This window comes from Dromiciops gliroides, chromosome 3 (genome assembly GCF_019393635.1).
Source record: "Dromiciops gliroides isolate mDroGli1 chromosome 3, mDroGli1.pri, whole genome shotgun sequence".
NCBI classification, from domain to species: Eukaryota; Metazoa; Chordata; class Mammalia; order Microbiotheria; family Microbiotheriidae; genus Dromiciops; species Dromiciops gliroides.
The window spans coordinates 633,989,489-634,009,620 of NC_057863.1; the positions used below are offsets into that span (position 1 = coordinate 633,989,489).

The 20,132-nt window shown below is 45.8% G+C and overlaps 2 protein-coding genes across 4 annotated transcripts in view; one reads left to right on the plus strand and one right to left on the minus strand.

The window, feature by feature from the left end:
- DFFB (DNA fragmentation factor subunit beta) overlaps positions 1–16,272 on the minus strand; it is a 28,160-nt gene extending 11,888 nt beyond the window's left edge. The window contains exons 1-5 of the mRNA XM_043991551.1: positions 16,137–16,272; positions 12,786–12,912; positions 5,362–5,550; positions 3,427–3,506; positions 148–318 (exon numbers count right to left, since the gene is read on the minus strand). Of these exons, the coding sequence (XP_043847486.1) occupies positions 148–318; positions 3,427–3,506; positions 5,362–5,550; positions 12,786–12,912; positions 16,137–16,259 (690 nt within the window). The 5' untranslated portion in view covers positions 16,260–16,272. The remainder of the gene's footprint in view (positions 1–147; positions 319–3,426; positions 3,507–5,361; positions 5,551–12,785; positions 12,913–16,136) is intronic.
- Positions 16,273–16,407: 135 nt separating this feature from the next.
- Positions 16,408–20,132, plus strand: part of CEP104 (centrosomal protein 104) — a 46,519-nt gene continuing 42,794 nt past the window's right edge. For 2 of the 3 annotated variants that reach the window (XM_043991548.1, XM_043991546.1), the window contains exon 1: positions 16,640–16,813. The gene's annotated coding sequence lies outside the window, so the exon portion shown is untranslated. Of the gene's footprint in view, positions 16,550–16,639; positions 16,814–20,132 lie in introns of those variants that run through there. The other variant, XM_043991547.1, reaches the window with a different exon arrangement.

Consider the following 20,132-nt stretch of genomic DNA (forward strand, 5'->3'; position numbering starts at 1 on the left):
CTTCCAAAGACTTCCCAATTTGGTTCCCTACAACCCCAGATCAAGGCCTTAGAATCCCTTCAGGATAAGAGCAGACTGAGGTCCTGAGCAGACTTTGGTCCCATAGGCAACAGCTGCTCACTCTCAAGTGAATGTCCCACCACTCACCTGACAAGAGAACCAGCCTTCGGCTGTACAAAGACGCTCTCTCCCTTTGTCTCTCCTGTCAAAGTAGCTGCCATTGTAGCGCACGGATTTCAGTTTCTCACACATACTGCCAATGATTTTCAGATACTCTGCTTGAAGCTGGGGAGCGAGGGTGGATGCATGAGCATTCACCTAGAAGAAGTAAGGAAGCCCAGGAGATCAATCACACAAGACGTGAAGCAGATCTTGTGCTTCCATCTGACAGATGGCACAATGGAACACGTTTTTCAGGTGGGGCTATCGAAGTGTCCTGGCTTTCAACCGATCAATAAACATTTATTAGCCATATGGTAAAGGATGGCTGGGGCATAGGAATAAAGAGTTGCCCTCATTCTTAGAAGGGCTGGTTTCAAGGCCTGCCTATGACACACGGTGGCTATGTGACTGAGCAAATTGGTACAGGCAACCCTCTAAGCCTATAAAGCCATATAGAAGGTACGGTGGTATGAAGAATTTCCTCACTGGGAATTTCTGACATCAGTGAAATAACAGGTCCAGTCCAATCTTTTTTAAAATGCCAGGCTGAAGCTTCAAGCATACAACATAGCCACCAATTAGGTAAATAGATGCAAAATAAATTCACAGCAAATTGGCATAGGGCATTAACCAGGGAAGGTGAAGAGGAAATCAGAAAAGGCTTCTCAAAGGATATGGCCTATGTGCTGAGCCGAGAAAGGACTAGAGGGTTCAAGAGGTATAAATGAGGCAGGAGCATATTTTGAGTACGGATGTTGGAAATGTAATGTCATTTAATATTGTGCAGTCGTTTCAGTCCTATCCAACTCTTCATGACCCCATTTGGGGTTTTCTTGGCAGAGATACTGGAGTGGTTTGCCATTGCCTTCTCCAGCTAGTTTTCTATGAGAGGAAACTGAGACAAACATGTTTAAGTAACTTGCCCAGGGTACACAGCTAGTAAGTGTCAGAGGTCAGATTTCAACTCAAGTCCTCCTTATTCCAGGGTCAGTGCTCTGACACTGTGCCACCCAACTGCCTCAAATATCATTTATAGGAAAAAGCAATAGGGGCAGCTAGGTGGCGCAGTGGATAAAGCACCGGCCCTTGATTCAGGAGGACCTGAGTTCAAATCTGGCCTCAGACACTTGACACTTACTAGCTGTGTGACCCTGAGCAAGTCACTTAACCCTCATTGCCCCGCCAAAAAAAAAAAAAAGCAATAGCCCAATTTAGTTGTAGCACTAAGTATAAGAGGAAGAGAAATATATAATCAGCCTGGAAAGAAAAGCAAAGGTCAAAAGGAGCTTTAAATGTCAAACAGAAGAGTTGTTTTAATCAGGAGACAGTAGGGGGCACCTGCAGCTTGTTGAGCAGGCTGACAGGTCAGACCTGTTCTTTGGAAATATCACTTTGGTAGTAGCTTGGAGGCTGAATTGGAGAAAGAAGAGGAGGGATAAAGGGAGACCCATTTGGAGGCTCTTCCAAGAGTCTAGGCAAGAGGTGATGATGAATTAGGATGTTTGTGGTATAAGTGAGGAGACAGATGCAAGAGCCAAGAATTGACAAGCCTAAGCTTTCAAAAAATAAAAATGAGAATAAAGCCCAGGACCTACACTTGCATATTTATTTACTGGCACATCTATCTCACATGCTTATTGGCAGGCTTACTGGCAGACCCTATCTCCATGGGAGCATCACACTGCCTTCCTATTAGGCTCAGTCCAAGCAGGGCACGTACATATCCTCACCCTGAGAGCCCCTCCAGAGTTCATGTTTTCATCGACAGATGTTTTGATTGGGCTTGGCCCAGGGGGAAAGGGGTGGGACATGCCTACAGCTGTTCTCTGCACTCGTTATGTCCCAGGAAGTATATCCTTCAGTGCTACAGAAGAACATGGGTGTCATATTCAGCTGGGGCAGAATGGGCGGGAAGAGGCGGGAAGAGAAAACTGAGATTCTGGCACCTTGGAAACAATAGCACCAGCTGTCATCTTCTTAGTGAACTGCAGGTCGGGAAAAGCAGAGTCCTAGTACCGTTCTTCCACCACTGAAAATGATGCAAACTCTGTTCATCTACTTAACAAGGCGTGAGCATAAGGAATGTATCCACTGCTTTGCCCTCACTTTTTTAAAAGTCTCAAGGAAATTCGAGAGCATGTGTGACCTCAGCTATGAGTTAAATGGGACAAGTCACTCCACCTTTCTAGCCCTTACTTTCCTCCTCTGTAAAGTGAGAGGATCGGATTAAATGACCATTAGGTCTTGTCACACTTTAAATCTCTGATTTTACCATCCTACTTTAAAAGCTAAGTATGAGATCTCAAGATGGACCCCTAGGTGGCACCATAACGCATAGAACACTGGCCGTGGAGTCAGAAGGATGTGGTTCAAATCTAGCCAAGGACAATTACTAGTTGTGTGACTCTGAGCAAGTCATTTAACCCCGATTGTCTCCCCCTGTCAAAAAAAAATTCAATAATAATACTAATGATGACAATAATTAATAATTAATAATAGTTACCATTTATATAGCGCTTGAAAGTTTATAAAGCACTCATTTGATCCTTACAACAACCCTGGGAGGTAGAAGCCTATCATTAACCCTGTTTTACAGATAAGGGAACTGAGGCACAGAAAGGCTAAATGATTTGCCAGGGTTACACGGCCACTAAGTATCTGAAGCAGAAGTTGGAACTGGACTCAGGAAGACCTGAGTTCAACTGCCTGAAAAATAATAGAAAAATATAGCATTGCTACTACTAAATAGTCCTACAGGAACCTTCTGGGTTCAAATCCCAGCTCTGCCACCTAGCTGGCAGAGTCATCTCTGTGACTTTGGGTAAATCATTTTGCCTGCTGGGCCTCAGTTTTCTTCTCTGTAAAAGGAAGGGGTTGTACCAGATCTCTGGTGATTCTTTTAGCTCCAAGTCCAGCCCTCTCATTTTACAGATGAGCGAACTGAGACCCCAGCAAGTTAAGTGATTTACCCAAGGCCAAGGAAGTAACAAGTCAAGGGCAAGATTTGATCCCAGGTCTTCTGGCTCCAGAGGCACCATTCCTACTACTATCCCATTCTGAGATTCTGAAATAATGGAGAGCAAGTGTCCTCTCTCATCCTCTTCGAAGCTGTAGCAGAAGAGTCAGCTTAGCACCTGGCCAAAGGCAGGGCCCAGGACCATGGGAAGCAATCCCATGAGAGGCTGCTGGGTTGAAATCTTTCCTACGTGGTCCATATCACAAACAGCAGTAATCTGGACAGCCAACCTTTGAAGAGACACTCACCTCTTTCAGGTAACTCCGTATGCGACTCTCACAGCTGTACCTCAAATAGCTAGACTTATTCCTAAACCGAGACTCCAAACCTGGAAGGAAAGAGAGGATACCGACATGGAACACACCAATGGGACAGGATAATTAACACATCCTACTGTGGACTCAGATTGCATGGACCTCTTCTTTTGCCCAAGATATTTATCCTTGTGGGCTTTTCTTTGCCATCCTTAGCCAAGACGTCTAAGGCCCCATTATGACAAACTGCCTGAATTTTGAAAAATAAGATTATATGATTGTAAATTTAGAGCTAGAAATGACCTTAGAAGCCATGTAGTTCAACCCCTTTATTTTTCAGTTGAGGAAACAGGCCCAGGAATCTAGGTGGAACAGTGCACAGAGCACCAGGCCCAAAGTCAGGAAGACCTGAGTTTAAATTTGGCTTCGGACATTTACTAGCTGTGTAACCCTGGATAAGTCAGCTTCACCCTGTTTGCCTCAGTTTCCTTCCCTGTAAAATGAGAGAAATAATAGCACCTCCCTCCCAGGGTTGTGGTCAGGATTAAATTAGATACTATTTTTAAAGTGCTTAGCAGGGTACCTGAAACATGGTAAGCATTATATAAAAAGATAATATTTACATAAATGCTAGATGTTATTATCGTCATTAAATTATTATTAGACTAGACCAAGGTCGCACAAAGTGGTAACAGAGAAGAGATTTGAACCCAGGTCCTCTGACTCAAAAGTGAGTATCACAATGATGCAGAATCCCTTATAGTTAGCTTAGTAACAGAGAATGCAATTCTTTTTTTTAAAAAATCATAATAAGTCTCTGGTCCATTAGCATACACAAAGATACCACCATCCACAAAATTTTTCAGCTCTTGGGAAGCAAGAAAATTAGGTCCTCCACCTGCAAGTTCAGATATTCAGATCTACACATTCATTCTCCCAGTAAGAGTATTATTCAGGGGAAAAAAAAGAGTATTTTTCAGGTGATCCATACACCCTTATACAGGCAGCATACCACAGCAGAAAAAATGATGAGTTTGGATTCAGGAAGATCTGAGTACAAATGCTGCCCCTTACATCTACAAGCTGTGTGACCTTGGCCAAGTCACCTGATGCCCCTGAGCCTGTTTGCTCATATACAAAATGAAGAGTGTTGGATTAAAGTATCTTAATGTCCTTATCAGTTCTAATCAGTGATCCTATCACCTTTTGGGGTGACACCCTAGGACTAATCTGAGAAACAAACAGGTGTCGCAATCTGCATTAGGAAAGAAATTTCCCATACTGATGAATTATGAAATCAGAGATCCCATCATATATATATTTTAATCAAATGACCACAGGTTTGGAGATGGAAGGAACTTTAAAAGCTAAATAGTCCCCCTCACCACCTAGCGCCCCCCCTACCCCCCACACACATACATGGCCTCTTAACTTCATGTTTTCATATAAGCCCTTATATCTGGAAACCAACCAGGGTGAAAAGCAGGAAGGAAAAAAATAACTTCTTTGAGGTCCCCAAGTAATTTAACAAGCTCAGTTATTGTGAACATTGTTTCCATGGTTCTTAGCCCAATTTGAAAAGAGGGAGCCCCAGAAGTGTGTTTATTAGATCTGACCTGAGAGGGTATCAAGTCCAGTCCCTTCCTTTTATGGATGAGGGAACTGAAAAATATAAATCACTGATTTGCCCAAGGTCACACAGCTAGTCAGTGGCAGATCCACGATGTGAAACCAGGCCCTCTCCCTTCAGATCCAGCATCCTTTTCCTTGTCCCATGAGTTAGATAGTCTGTTCTCTTCTTGGTCCAGTTTGCTTGGATAACTGTGGATGGACTCTCAACTTCCTGCCTCAGGGGGAGCACCCTCCACCCCCAAATCACAAGAAAGTTAATAAACCAGCCCTCTGAGGGAGCAATAATCCAGAACATGCCTTCAAACCATGGCCCATCTTCCTCTCGGGTTTCTGCCTGGATGTTTTCATTAATGTTGTGAAGAAAGTCCGAGAGAAGCTTCTGCCTCAAGGGAGCCCGCTCATCAGACAGCAGCTTCTGGGCTGCCTGAATGACGTCTGCTTGTGGCTGGTAGAATATGGTGAGAAAGCGATGGATGTCGCTGATATCTGTCACCAGGAAGGAAAAACAAACAGGATGCACGGAGGACTTTAGAAGGGCACTCACTCCAGACCTCACCATGAAGACCACAGTGGGATCCAAAAAGGCTTTCAGAACTTTTAGACATGAGAGCTGACATTTCAGCACCCAGATTCCCATAGTAACATTACATGGAAGGGAGAGGAAAGTCATTTTCTTCATTATAATCTTATCCTGAAATTAGCTAGTTTCTCATCCACCCAACTGAGCTACTTTGAAAGGACCAATATGGAAAAAGCTAACTCTGGTACATGACAGGAACCATTAGCTTTTATTGCTGCTTTCATTGCATGCTGTACTTTCTTCACATCCTCTATCCCAAAGTCTTCAAGTGCTTGTTTTACAAATAATTAAGCCTCCCAAACTACTGAGAAGTAGGAATTATTAGTCCCATTTAATGCAAATGGTGCGTTATCCCTTCAATTCTAGCCACTATTTCCTGGGGCAGTGGGTTTTGTCCCCAGAACAAGCAGAGGCCAGTCTCAGCTTCCAGGATCTTCACTGCATCTAAGTGGAAAGAAGTGAGTCTTGCCTTCAAGCTCCTTCTTCACCCAGGTGAAATTGATAGCCTGTTAATTGCACCTTGAACCCTCCAAGCAAACCCAGAGCTGACCTGAATGAACTGATCCAGAATAGAAAAAAAGCAGAAATAGAAGAAGGATACAATAGTAATAAACAAAAACAATACCAAAGATAGATTCCAATTAACTCTAAGGACCAATCTTAGAGCCAGAGAACAAGTGATGAATCACGCCAACAAAGAGGGAGGGGAGAAGATACAGGTGTGGAATGTTACATTTGTTAACAGCATGTGGTCATGCTGCTGCTCAGTCATAAACCTAAAGCTTAAAGGGCCTTCCTTGACCATCTATTCCAACTAAGACGCAGGGAGTTTAAGAGACTTGTCCAAGGTCACACAGGTAGTAAGGACCAAAGGTAAGATTTGAAGCCAGTTCTCTGACTTGTGAACCAAGGCTCCTTCTACTATACCATGAGAATTTGGTTCAGCTATTTCTTTTGTTAAAAATTGTTGTTTGTCCTTCATTGTAGAAGAGGATTCTTTTTTTTGTTTTTGTTTTTAAGTGAGGCAATTGGGGTTAAGTGACTTGCCCAGGGTCACACGGCTAGTAAGTGTTAAGTGTCTGAGGCCGGATTTGAACTCAGGTCCTCCTGACTCCAGGGCCTGTGCTCTATCCACTGCACCACCTAGCTGCCCCTCAAGGCCTTTCTTGATGTTTTCCTGCCACCGAATCAACACTTTTAATAATCCTCTTCTAAGGGGCAGCTAGGTGGCCCAGTGGATAGAGCACTGGCCCAGGAGTCAGGAGGACCTGAGTTCAAATCCGACCTCAGACACATAACACTTACTAGCTGTGTGACCCTGAGCAAGTCATTAACCCCAATTGCCTCACTAAAAAAAAGAAAAAAAAAAAGAAAGGCCTTGAGGTCAAAACAAAAGACTGGTAAAACTTAAAATAGAATTATGGGGGATGGGGCAGGATTCGAGAACACCAGAAATAATTTTTTTTAAATGTGCATTATATAAGACTATGCAACATAAATTCCCAGCAGGCAGGGACACATGCTGGGTCTATGGTTCTGAACACATCTGTGGATAAAGTAACAGAATAATAACTAGCTAGCATTTACAGGGGGCAGCCAGGTGATGCAGTGGATAGACTGCCAGACCAGGAGTCAGGAAGACCTGAGTTCAAATTTGGCCTCAGGCACTGACTAGTCACATGTCCTGGGCAAGTCACTTCACCCTCTTTGCCTCAGTTTCCTCATCTGTCAAATGAGCAGAAGGAAATGGCAAACCACTCCAGTGTCCTAGCCAAGAAAACCCCAAACAGATTCACAAAGACACAAAAGAATAAAGACAATTCAAAGACAAAGCATTTACATAAAGCTTTTCGCTCTCCCTCACCTAAATCCAATTCCCAGCAAGTCAAGACATCACCTCCAGAAGATGTCTTCTGGAATGAAGGACAAATAACAAGAACATCAAGCTTTAAAGTTTACAAAGAACTTTACAAATGCTATCTCATTTGATCTTTACAACAGCCCTAGGAAGTAGGTGCTATTATTATCCTGATTTATAGATGAAATTAGAAGGGACCATAAATAAGAGTCCCACACCCCTGGGCATGATTGACTCCACAGAGACAACACTAAGGTTTCAATCCTCCTCTTAGAGCTCTGCAGAAAAGTGGCTGTGCCAACTCACTGGAAACGCTTCCCAAGCTTCCACCTCCTATCATCTTCCTTACCCCTAATCCAAATCTCTCCTGTTTTAATAAGATTCAACAAGCAATTAGTGAGTGACTGCTCTGTGACAGGCAGGGCATTAAGCAGTGAGCAGTGAACAAAGTGATGGTGATGTGGACCAGGTACTGTGCTAGGTATGGGAGGATACAAAGACAGCAATGAAAAACAGTCCCTAGGGGCAGCTGGGAGCCTCGGTGGATAAAGCACCAGCCCTGGATTCAGGAGGACCTGAGTTCAAATCTGACCTCAGACACTTGACACTTACTAGCTGTGTGACTCTGGGCAAGTCATTTAACCCCAATTGCCTCACCCAAAAAAAAGAAAAATAGTCCCTGACCTCAGAGAACTTCGAATACAACTCCGGGTTGTACAAATCCAGGATGAATGTGTTTTCATCAGTGGGGATGAGCAATTATCTCCAGGGCCATGGGCATGTGCAAAGAGCTCTGGGCTGAGAGTCAAAAGAAGGGGATTCTAGAGAGACAACATTCAGAAGATAGGAGTGCAAATTCTCATGCCCTGCTACTTACTAATTCACCTATAAAATGAGGTTGGACGAGATGGGCTCTGAACATCTCTTCAGGTTTTAAATCCATAGCCCTATGACAATTCAATTCAACAAGGGTCAAAATAAGGACCTTCTTACAAAGCATCTTGATGGGGATACAAAGTAAACAAAAGGAAAAAGTCCTTTCACTAAAGGAGGTTATATCCTTTTGACACATATAATCTTTTGAAATAGTTTGTTGGTGTTCAGTCATTTCAGTCATATCTGACTCATCATGACCTCATTTGGGGTTTTTTGGGCAGAGATACTTGGGTGGCTTGCCATTCTTTCTCCAGCTTTTACAGATCAGGAAACTGAAACAAACAAGATCATGTGACTTGCCCAGGGTCACACAGCTAGTGTCTGAGGGTAGATTTGAATTCAGGAAGATGAGTCTTCCTGACTCCGGGCCCGGAGCTCCATCCACTGTTCCACTAAGCTAAACACACACACACATACTACATTATATACATATATGTGTATGCATGTATGTATGTGTGTGCATATTTATCAAATCCCTTCTCTTAGTCCCAGTTTCCTCCTCCATAAAATCACAAGATGGTCTCTAAGGTTGGGGTTAGACTAAATCAGTAATTCTTAGCCTGGACTCCTTGAATTCATTTAGTTTTCAGTATTTTGATAGCTATGGTTTTTTTTTCTTCTTTTTTTTTTTTTAGTGAGGCAACTGGGGTTAAGTGACTTGCCCAGGGTCACATAGCTAGTAAGTGTTAAGTGTCTGAGGCTGGATTTTGAACTCAGGTCCTCCTGACTCCAGGGCGGTGCTCTATCTACTGCACCACCTAGCTGCCTGATAGCTATGTTTTAATATAACTGGCTTCCTTTGTAATCTGATATATTTTATTTTATGCATTGAAGAATATTATTCTGAAAAGCAGTCTATGGGTTTCTGCAGGCTGCCAAGGTCTCCAACCCCTAGGCTTGATGATCTTGAAGGATCTTGCTGCCCTCTAAAGCCCCTGACCGTGGTCCTGACTCTGAACCTGTGTAACCTTAACCTTGGATGCATTGATAAATCAAATGAATGTTTTATTGAGTGCCTAATATAAACCAGGCACACTATGCTAGGTTCTGAGGATACAAGGACAAAAATGAGACAGTCTCTGCCCTCAAGGCTTCCTCATCTCTCACAGGAGGGTAATAATGCCTACCCTTTATTCTTCACAGGGTCCTTGGGAGGGTTAAATGAGATTAAAATAAAATGCTCTTAGAGAAAGGATCTCTGATCCAGGCAGTTAGGTGGTGCCATAGTGCATAGAGTGCTGGGTCATTATGCACACCTTCCAATTTTACTGTGTGACCTTAAGCAAGTCATTTAACCTGTGTGCCTCAGTTTCTTTAACTGTAAAATGGGATTATAACAGCACCTACCTCCCAGGGTATGGACTTAGCACAGTGCCTGGCACATAACAGGTGCTATGCAAAGACAGCTATAATTATTATTCAATAAAATCAGCATAAATGTGAGGCATCAGGGGGCAGCTAGGTGGCACAGGGGATAAAGCACGGGCCCTGGATTCAGGAGGACCTGAGTTCAAATCCAGCCTCAGACACTTGACACTTATTAGCTGTGTGACCCTGGGCAAGTCACTTAACCCTCATTGCCCCACAAAAAAAAAAAAAAGTGAGGCATCATTCATTCCAAGCCACCAATCCAGTGCCCCCCTTTGGCCTTCCCATGCTGTAGGCAAACCAACCTAAGTCATTTCACCTTTGCTTAAGAAGTCTTAATACCTAGACTTTATCATCTCTTTTACAACTCTCTGGTTGAATTATTTTAGTATTCACTTAAGTACTTAGTACTTAATAACTTTTCAGGGTAACAACAACTCAGGCAAAGATAGAAGAACCACAGCCTCGGGGAAGGAAACATAGGGGCCTACCCGAGATAGACATCTCTGATCCCGACATCTTTCACCCATGTCAAGGATAGAGGAGTCCAGACCAGAGTCCTACCCCTTGGCTCCCCTCACAGGGTGACATCACAGTCATTCCATTGTCTGGCAGACTTCTCTAGAAGAGCATGCAGAAGCCCAGAAGTGGGGCTCACATCCTGCCCCTCATGCTGGCTGACCCTAGGACACTTAGCGAACAATGCCTCCTGTGAGATGCAGACACATGTAAGGTACTTTATAGCTCCTATCTTGAACCTGCCTCCTGCTCCTCTTCCTTCTCCCCCCCCTTCCCTCTCCTCTTCCTCCTCCTTCTCCTCTTCCTCTTCCTCCTCCTCCCCCTCCTCCTCCACTTCCCTCCTCCTCTTCTAGTAAAGAAGTCCTCCCATGACCCATGGAGCAAACAGCTCTCTTCCTGATGGAGACCAGGATGAAAGTACACGGACCCAAAGGACCCAGTGCTGGGTTTAGATTCAGAAAATTCAATATCATTGACTTAGAACCATTGACTTTCAGAGGCCATGAGGCCAACTACTTTATTTTGTAGAAGAACAAACTGAGGCCTAGAGAATGAGTCACACAGGTAGTTAGAGTGAGGGTCAGGATTTGAATTCGGGTCCTTCACCTCCATATGTTAGCATTCTTTCCACTTGGATGAAATCCTGGCTCTGTCATTTACTGTGTAACCTGCAAACCTCTCTGAGCCTCAGCTCAGCCCCTCTAAAATGAGGTGGTTGGATAAGATGACCCCCCCCCCAAGGTCCCTTCTACCTCTAGCTCGATGACCCAATATTTTTAGGGAGACATCAGCAAAAGGCTCTTTAAACATAATTCTCCTTTATGCAAAGGGCCACACAACTGAAATTAAAAGATTGTAGATGGACAAATACATATGAGAAAGGTAGATAGATAAGTGGATATATATTTGGATAGAGACAGATGGATTGTTAGATAGGCAGAAAAAATAGAAAAGATATATAGATTAGATTAAAGAAATCTGATAATAGGTAACCATAAAACCTGCTGCTTTGCCAAAATAACTATTTAATATTTATTTTGTAAAATTTATATATTCTTTTTTTTTTAGTGAGGCAATTGGGGTTAAGTGACTTGCCCAGGGTCACACAGCTAGTAAGTGTTAAGTGTCTGAGGCTGGATTTGAACTCAGGTACTCCTGACTCCAGGGCCGGTGCTCTATCCACTGCGCCACCTAGCTGCCCCAAATTTATATATTCTAATCTTTGTCACACAGCCTATTAGAGATCCAGGAGCCAGCAGCTGATGGAGCCTTTAAATTTTAAAAAATTCATTTGCAAAATTTATGTATTGAATATTTTATTACTTCCTCGGAGACAAAAAAGTGAACACTGCAAATAGTAAAAACTATGCAGGGAAATATCCTGATTCCATGTTTTTAAAAATCCTATCTTGGGACTTAGCAGAAACACCAGTTAAGTATATGTTACTTAAATTTTTTTGTTTCATTTTGTTCTGTGTTATCTGTGAAATCGAACTAGTAAGGTATTAATCTGTGGAGGAGTCTCATTCTGAAAAGGATGATTATTTAGTCATCTATAGAGATGGATGGATGGATGGATGGATGGATGGATGGATGGATGGATGGATGGATGGACGGACATGGTCAGAAAGACAGAGAGACAGATTTTGTTGTTCAGTCATATCCAACTCTTCATGACCCCAGTTGGCGTTTTCCTGGCAAAGTTACTGGAGCAGTTTGCCATTTCCTTCTCCAGCTCATTTTACAGATGAGGAAACTAAGGAAACAGGGTAAAGTGACTTGCCCAAGGACACACAGTTAGTAAAGTGTCTGAGGTCACATTTGAACTCAGGTCTTCCTGACTCCAGGCCCAACACTCTATCCACTGGACCACATTGCTGCCTATAGATAGATAATCCCTTCTTTTGGTATATTTTGTGGTTGTTCAGATAGGTAGATAGATGGAAAGATAAGGAAGGATAGATAGATAGATAGATAGATAGATAGATAGATAGATAGATAGATAGATAGATAGATAGATAGATAGATAGATAGAAAAAGGAAGGAAAGAAGGAAGATGGCATTTATTACTTGTTTACTATGAGCCAAGCACTGTTCTTTGGACCCATGAGGTTCATAAAGGCCCAGATAAAAGGCAGTGCTGAATAAAGATTAGCCTTACATCCTAGTTCCAGCATGGAATGCAACTTGAGGGTAACAAAGTCTCCAGTCTCTTTCCCCTTTGCAAGGATTCTTAAAGTATCAGGCATGACAAACAGAGTTCCTAGGCCCCCAGGATTATAGGTAGGACTTGCTCTGATACAAGGTTACTAAGAGTAACAAGTAGCTTATCTTGCCTGAAAGTAACTTCCTCCCACATCAGACTGCAACCTGAGAGTCCCCACTGCAGGAATATCCCAAGTCTTATCTTTCAAAGATAAGTTCAAAGACACCTAGGGGTTTGTACTGGCTACTACTTACAGCCCTGCCAGGCTTGCCCAGGGGTCAGAAGCATGAGCTCTGTGTTGTCAGGGAGGCTCTGGAAGTAGCCTTCTGTGAGTTCGGTGCCATCTTCATACAAACACAGGCGGCAGCCAGAAATAGGAAGCTGTGGATGGGTCAAGAAGGGAGAGATGTGAGAAAATTAAAAATAGTTGTATTTACTTAGTTTCCTAGCATATAATCCTGCCCAATAGCAAAAAGAGGGTGAGGCACGAAGGGAGGTTTCCATATGATCCCATAGAAATGAACAAAGGAAAGTAAAATGCTTTAAAACAAAACAAAACACAATTCAGTCAGATCTGACATCCTATTTCACAGATGAGATATCTGAGGCTCAAAAGAAAAGTTGGGTGACTTGCTCAAGGTCACACAGCTACCAAGTGATACCTCTAGAATTTCATCCAACACAGTGGGTAGACAAGTCATAGGCTCCCAGAACTAGAGCCAGCGGGGATGTCAGAGGATATTTAGTCCTGCCCCCTCATGTGAGGAAAGTCAAGTGACTTGCCCAAAGTCACACCCTCTGGGCAGCTCTCATCTTGTGCCTGGAATGTTCTCCTGCTCTCATCTGTCTCTCAGAATTCCCAACTCCCTTCAAGGCTGAGCTCAAGTGCCAAAAGACTTTCCATAATTGCTCCATTTGTGAGTGGGCCCTCAAAATATTTTATGTTCGATTTGCATATATTTTGTATTTTCTTATCTGTGTATATATGTTGATCCCCTCCCCCAAGAGAATGTAAGCTTCATGAGGGCAGGGGCTGTTTAATATTGGTCTTTGAGTCTCCAGGACCTAGCATAAGCACTTAATCAATATTTATTGAATTGAATTAAGTTGCCTCTTTATGTAAAACAAGAGAGGTGTCAAACATGAAAGACCTAGTACAACCTGAACCAGATTAAAATGTAATTGTGAGGGGGCAGCTAGGTGGCATAGTGGATAAAGCACCGGCCCTGGATTCAGGAGTACCTGAGTTCAAATCCAGCCTCAGACACGTGACACTTACTAGCTGTGTGACCCTGGGCAAGTCACTTAACCCTCATTGCCTCACAAAAATAATAATAAATAAAATGTAATTAGGAATCATTTAACAATATATAAAAATGCAATAGAATATAGATAATACGTGGGCAATTAGATGGTGCAATGAATAGAGCACCAGGCCTGGAGTCCGGAAGAACAGAGTCCCAATCTGGCCTCAGACTCTTACTAGCTATTTGACATTGGGCAAGTCACTTAACTTTCTTTGCCTCAGTTTCCTCATCTGTCAAATGAGCTGGAGAAGGAAATGGCAAACCACTTCAGTATCTGCCAAGAAAACTCCAAATGGGGTCTTAAAGAGTCTGGGCACAACCGAACAACAAAAAATGTTAATATGCAGATTTTCTAAGTCAAAGCTTCTTAAACTGTGGGTCAAGACCCCATAGGGGGTCACATAGCAGTGACAAAAAATTTGGTAACAGTAAAAAGTTTATGTATTTCTATTTTATATTACCTATATACCCGTGGTTGGGTAAAAATTCCTCAAGGGAAAGGGGATTGTAAGTGGAAAAAGTTTAAGAAGCCCTGTTTTAAGTCAATAGGCTGTTCCTGAGAATCCTTACGTCCAGTTTAGTGGCCCAGTTCTATTTGAGTATGATACCACCAAGACTAGACCATCGCCAAAGACCCTTCTAGCTCTAAATCATTGAGGGGGGGAGAGCAAAAGCCATTTTATACCCCCCTTTGGGCCACAACCCCTCTACTCAAGGGAGGGAAATGAATCCTTCACTCCCCACAGTTGAAGCTAGCCTTGGAATTAGGAAAGCCAAAATTCAAATCCTGCCTCAGGCACTTAACTAGCCAAGTAACCCCGGATTAGTAACTTAATCTTTCTAAACCTCAGTTTCCTCACCAGTAAAATGTGCATAATAATAGCACCTAGGACACGGGCTTAATGTGAGCATTAAATAAACTACAAGAAGCATTTTACAAATCATAAAGCATTACATTATAAAAATAACTCTTGGGGGGCAGCTAGGTGGCACAGTGGATAAAGCACTGGCCCTGGATTCAGAAGTACTTGAGTTCAAATCCGGCCTCAGACACTTGGCACTTACTAGCCGTGTGACCCTTGGGCAAGTCACTTAACCCCCCATTGCCCCACAAAAACAAAACAAAACAAAACAGAAAAACCTCTTAGCTATTGTTAATTGCATCTACCTCCCAGGGTGGTTGTTGCACAGAACAGAGTACTGGTGAAGTCAGGGTGGCCTTAGTTCAAATCCTATCTCAGGTACTTCACCTTAATATCCCTGCTTCGGTTTTCCTCATCTCTTAAAATGTGCGATTGTGGGCATCAAATGGGATAATGACAGATGTTAAGCCCTTTGCAAACCTAAACGTTTATAAATGCTAGCTGTTGTTATCTATAAGTGTATTAAAACTCAGATGAGGTCAAGGATCTTTATAAAAAGTTGGAAGGGACCACAAAAGGCCACCTAGCCTGACTCTCACATTTTAAACCAGATGAAACTGAGAATAATAGCATAACTAGCATTGATTTACCTAGAGCACTTTATGAGGGGGGCCAAGAGCTTTACATAATTGTGAACTTCATGACAGCTCACTCTGAGGTAGGTGCTGTTATTAGCCCCATTTTACAAAGGAGGAAACCGGGAGAGAGTTTAAATGACTCGCCCAGGGTCAGATAGTGTAGTGTGTGAGGTTGGATTTGAACTCAGATCTTGCACCAGCTATATTTATCTAAAGGAGTGGTTCAAGTAATGCTAAATGATTCCATTGGAATCCCGCCTCGAGTGACTGAGCTAGCCAGCCTGGGAAAAGTCTAAACTAAACCGGAAGAAGGCTGTGGTATCATCTGCGGCCCCCGGGATGGGTATGCCCGGTCTCCTGCAACCGGACACAAGGCCTGCCCCTCTTGGGAGCCTGCCTGGGGGCGGATCCCCGCGGACACCCTAGGGTGGTCTGCAGCGGGCCCGGGCTGCTCAAGAGCCGGGCCGATCGTGATCTTTCGGGGTGCAAAACAGAGAACGCCCCAGCTCCCGAGATGCGCCAGCCAAGGGCGGCCTCCCCTCCCCTCCTCTCCCTCCCCCCACCCTACCCCCTTGGCCCCTGGAACGGCAGCTGTGGTTCCCATCTGCCTACGAGATGTAGCTCCCGCCTCCTCCCCAAGCCCAAGACCGCCCTGTCGGGGAGTAGTGGGGGGGGTCAGAGCCTGGTGCAGCGGGAGCGGCCGCAGAAGCAAAGAAAGGGGTGCCCCCAAGCTCCTCGAGGCCGGAGTGGGCAGGAGGAAAGAGAAAGAGACCGAAGAGAGGGCGCAGCTGGAGGACCTGGAATTTCTGACATCCTTTCAGCAACACTTCCTGGCAGTTCTTTCCCGCCACCCCGTATTTGTCCTGGCTGTGCAGAGCCCGCAGCTTGAAGATTCGGGGCCTTTTGGACATTGCAGACATCTTCAGAAACACCTTTCCCGGGGCCGAGCCGGTGGACTGCTTGGCCGAGACGTTCGGACCCAGCTGTGCCACCCAGCCACCCTGCCTACGAGGATCAGAGCTCCAGCAGATACGGAACAAAACAGCTAATAACAAGTCACCTTGTCCTGCGTAGAGAAACTACATTACCCAGAAGACACTGAGGTTTCGTCCCCTCTGCGCATCTGCACAGAAGGTCGGACTAGGCGAGAGGAGAAGGAGAAAACTACATTTCCCAGAAGGCGCCAGAGAGTTTCGTCCCCTCTGCGCAGGTGTGCGACTGGAGAGGCCAGGGAGGGGAGGAAGGCGAGGGAGGAGCGTGCGGCTAGGCGCGTGCGCACCGGGGTCCCCGCCCGCCAGGCCGGGGCTCGGTTGTCATGAGAGCCGCGGCGCTGGCCCAGGAGATGGGCGGAGGTGGCGGCGGCTGCCGCTCCAAGTTACCGGTGCCAGGCCGCCGGGGGCGGCGGCGGAGGAGGCGGCGAGGCCTACGCCTGCGCCTGGCGGACGGGAGCGGTGGCCGCGGCTGTTGCTGCTGAGTAGGTGGTTGGTGGGGAGAGACGTTAAAAGCCAACACCCCGCCCCCTTCCCTGCCCCCCCTCCCCGGGCCTCACCCCGGGCTTGCCTCCCTTTCGCCGCGGGGCTCAGCCCAAGGAGACCCTGCCCGCCCCTTCCCCCTCCCTCGCCCCATCCCCAGCGGGGGGTCTGGCTGCAGGAGGGAAGAGATGGGAGTTTGGGGTTATCAGTGCTGGTAGGGATCCCCAAAACCATCTCGAGCCCCATTCCTGCCCTTCCCCCACCCCACCCCATCCCGTCCTTGGGGTCCGGGATGGGGAGGGGGTGGACGTGGGAGTCATGGATTATCAGAGCTGCTAGAGACCTCTAAAACCATCTCTAGCCCCATTCCAGTGCTGCCTGCCCCTCCCCCACATCCTCCCCTCCCGGGGGGAGGACCTGGCTGGGAGTAGATGGGGGGGGGGGAAGGAGGGGAAAATAACAGTCATGGGTTTTCAGAGCTGGTAGGGACCCCCAAGAACATCTCGACCCCCATTCTATCCCTGCGTGCTCCATCCCTTTCCCTTTCCATTCCCGGGGACCTACAAATGTAGGTCCAAATGTAGCCAAATGGCTGTGTGAAGTGGGGAGGGAGAGGGGTCGGAGCCCTAGCCTAGGAGACTTGCAGAATCCTAGGTTGTCAGATTTGGGAGAGACCTTTAAGGCCATCCGAGCCCCACCCCGGTCATGCCTGCCCAACCCCCACCTCTGCTAGGGAAGAGGCCGTAGTTAATCAGTGTGTAGTGGACGATGGACCGTGCCCAGGCTGGGAGTATGTGGAATCGTAGATTTCCCGGATCTGCAAGGGCTCTTCTGTCCCATTTCTAACCCATTACAGCCTTGGCCGGCTCCCCACCCTCACCCCCACAGCCTTCAGCCCACACTGGAGACCTGTGCAGTGGACTAATAGAATGAGACCCAGACTAGAGTCATCGAGGGTCCCATATGGTCAGAGTTGGAAGGGCCTTTAGAGATGATCTGGTACCATCCGTGTTTTACCTGTTACCCCCCCCACCCCACCCCACATCCAGCCGGAACCGAGGGATGTGGCCTCAGTTCAACGGTGAGAATGATGTGGGGGCAGCTAGGTGGCGCAGTGGATAGAGCACCAACCCAGGAGTCAGGAAGACCTGAGTTCAAATCCGGCCTCAGACACTTAACACTTACTAGCTGTGTGACCCTGGGCAAGTCACTTAACCCCAATTGCCTCACCAAAAAAAAAAAAAATTGATGTGGTGGAGGTGAGGGCCTTTTTGCCAGAGATTATCAGAGTTAGAAGAGGCCCCACCTGGTCCCTGTGTGTCTCCATCCCAATCTAGAGAGGTGGAGTGGGTGTAGGGTGTTGGAGAACCCTGGATTAATGGGGGTGAAAGGGTCTTTGAAGGGCATCTCTTCCCATCCCTGCTCAGACTATCTCCCTGGCCTCCCCCAACATGTACACATTTAAGCAGTCAGTAGTTAAAGCAGTATAAATAAATAATAGAGTGGGCTAAGTACCCTAGCCTGCAAGTCATATAGAATTATAGATGATCTGCTTTTACCTAAAGCAGATGAGAGAGGAGAGAGATGAGATTTGTAGAGGGGAGGGAACCCTTTTTAAGGTGAGACAAGGCAGTTAGTGGTAGGTCAGAAACTTGGACCAAGATCACCCAGGAGAGTGATTCCCACTTCCTCTCCTTTTGCAGATAGGAAAACTAAGGCCCAAAGAGGAAAGGAGCTAGTGTAAGGTGACAAGGAATTTGAACCCAGGTCCTCTGGGTGATTCCAGCCATCTCCTTTACAAATAGGAAAACGGGCCCATTGAGAAGGGGGTGACTGGGCCAAGATAACCCTGCAATTCAATGGCAGAGCCAAGGGAAGGGGAAAAGGAACTGCACAGAGTACTTTGCAATTATTAGCTCATTTGATCCTCAAAACAACCCGGGGAGGTAAGTGCTGTTATCATCCTCATGTTACAGTTGAGGAAACTGAGGCAGCAAGAGATTAAGTAACTTGCTCAGAGTCACACAGAGTCTGAGGCTGAATTTGAACTCAGGTCTTCCCCATTTCAGGTCCAGCACACTATCCCCTGTGCCACCAGTTGCCTTTGGGCCAGTACTCAAAGCCCCTTTTCCTAATTCCTGCTCAATTCTTCCTTTCCACTCTTCAAAGAATTTAGAGCTAGATGGGACCTGAGTGATGTCTGAGTGAGCCAATGAAAAGAGTGCTAGCTTTGGAGTCAGAGGACCTGGCTTTGAAGCCTGCCTCTTCTACTTCTAACTTAAGTGACCTCGGGCAGGTCACGTTGCCTCTCTGGGCCTCTGTGTCCTCATCTGTCAGATAAGGCGGTCGGGCTTCTAAGTCCTCTCCAGGTCTAACGCTGCGATCTAGGCCAAACCTCTCATTTAACAGATTAGGACAATGAAGGCCAGAGAGGGAACACAACTTGGCCACAGCCACGTAGGTTGTACATGACTAGCTGGGATCTGAGCACAGATCCTGGTGAGACCGGATTCTGGGCTCATTCAGCTCTCTCAGGCCGCAGTGCTTAGTAGTGGGACCCTGAACAAAGCCCTCTTCCCCCAGCCCAGTTTCTCCATATCCAGTAAGTGGTTTGAACCTGGCCTTGAAGGACCCTCGACACTACCAGTCTGTGAGCCTAGACTTCCAAATGGAGGCCAGTGCCAATTCCCAGCAGCATTTTGAAGGAAATGGAAAAATTGCTCCCCTGGGAGTCAGGAGCCCTGCATCCCAAGGGCATTTCTCCTACTAGTTAGAGAAGCTCTGGGCCTGTTCCCTGGTGGGTAAAATGAAAGAGCTGAACCACATCATCTCCAAAATCCCCCCAGCACCAAAATCCTCTGCTCCTAGTTCATCCTAGTCATTCGACACCCTTCATGACCTTGTAGGAAGAGTCTGTGAGATAGGGAGCTGGAGTACCAGTCCAAATTCTGCATCAGATTCACAGTGTGACCTTGGCCAGGTCACTTCCCTTCTAGGAAACTCCTTTCCCTCGGCTGTATGATGAAAAGAATGGACTAAAAAATGTCTTCAGGGTCCCTTTGCTGGTATCTCTCTGGCTTTGTGACTGATACCTGGTTTAGAGGTCTGGAGCTAGGAGAGATTTCTGAGGCTGTCTACCTTAGCCTCCTTGATTTAACAGAGAAGGAACTCAGGTCTGGTAGGGGAAGGGACTTGCCTCAAGTCACTCACAGATTTTGAGCCTCTGAGGAACTGATAAATAGAACTCATCAGTGAAGTCCAGATATGGCAGGTGGGTGGCACAGTAGATAGAGCGTTGGGCCTGGAGTCAGGAAGAACTAA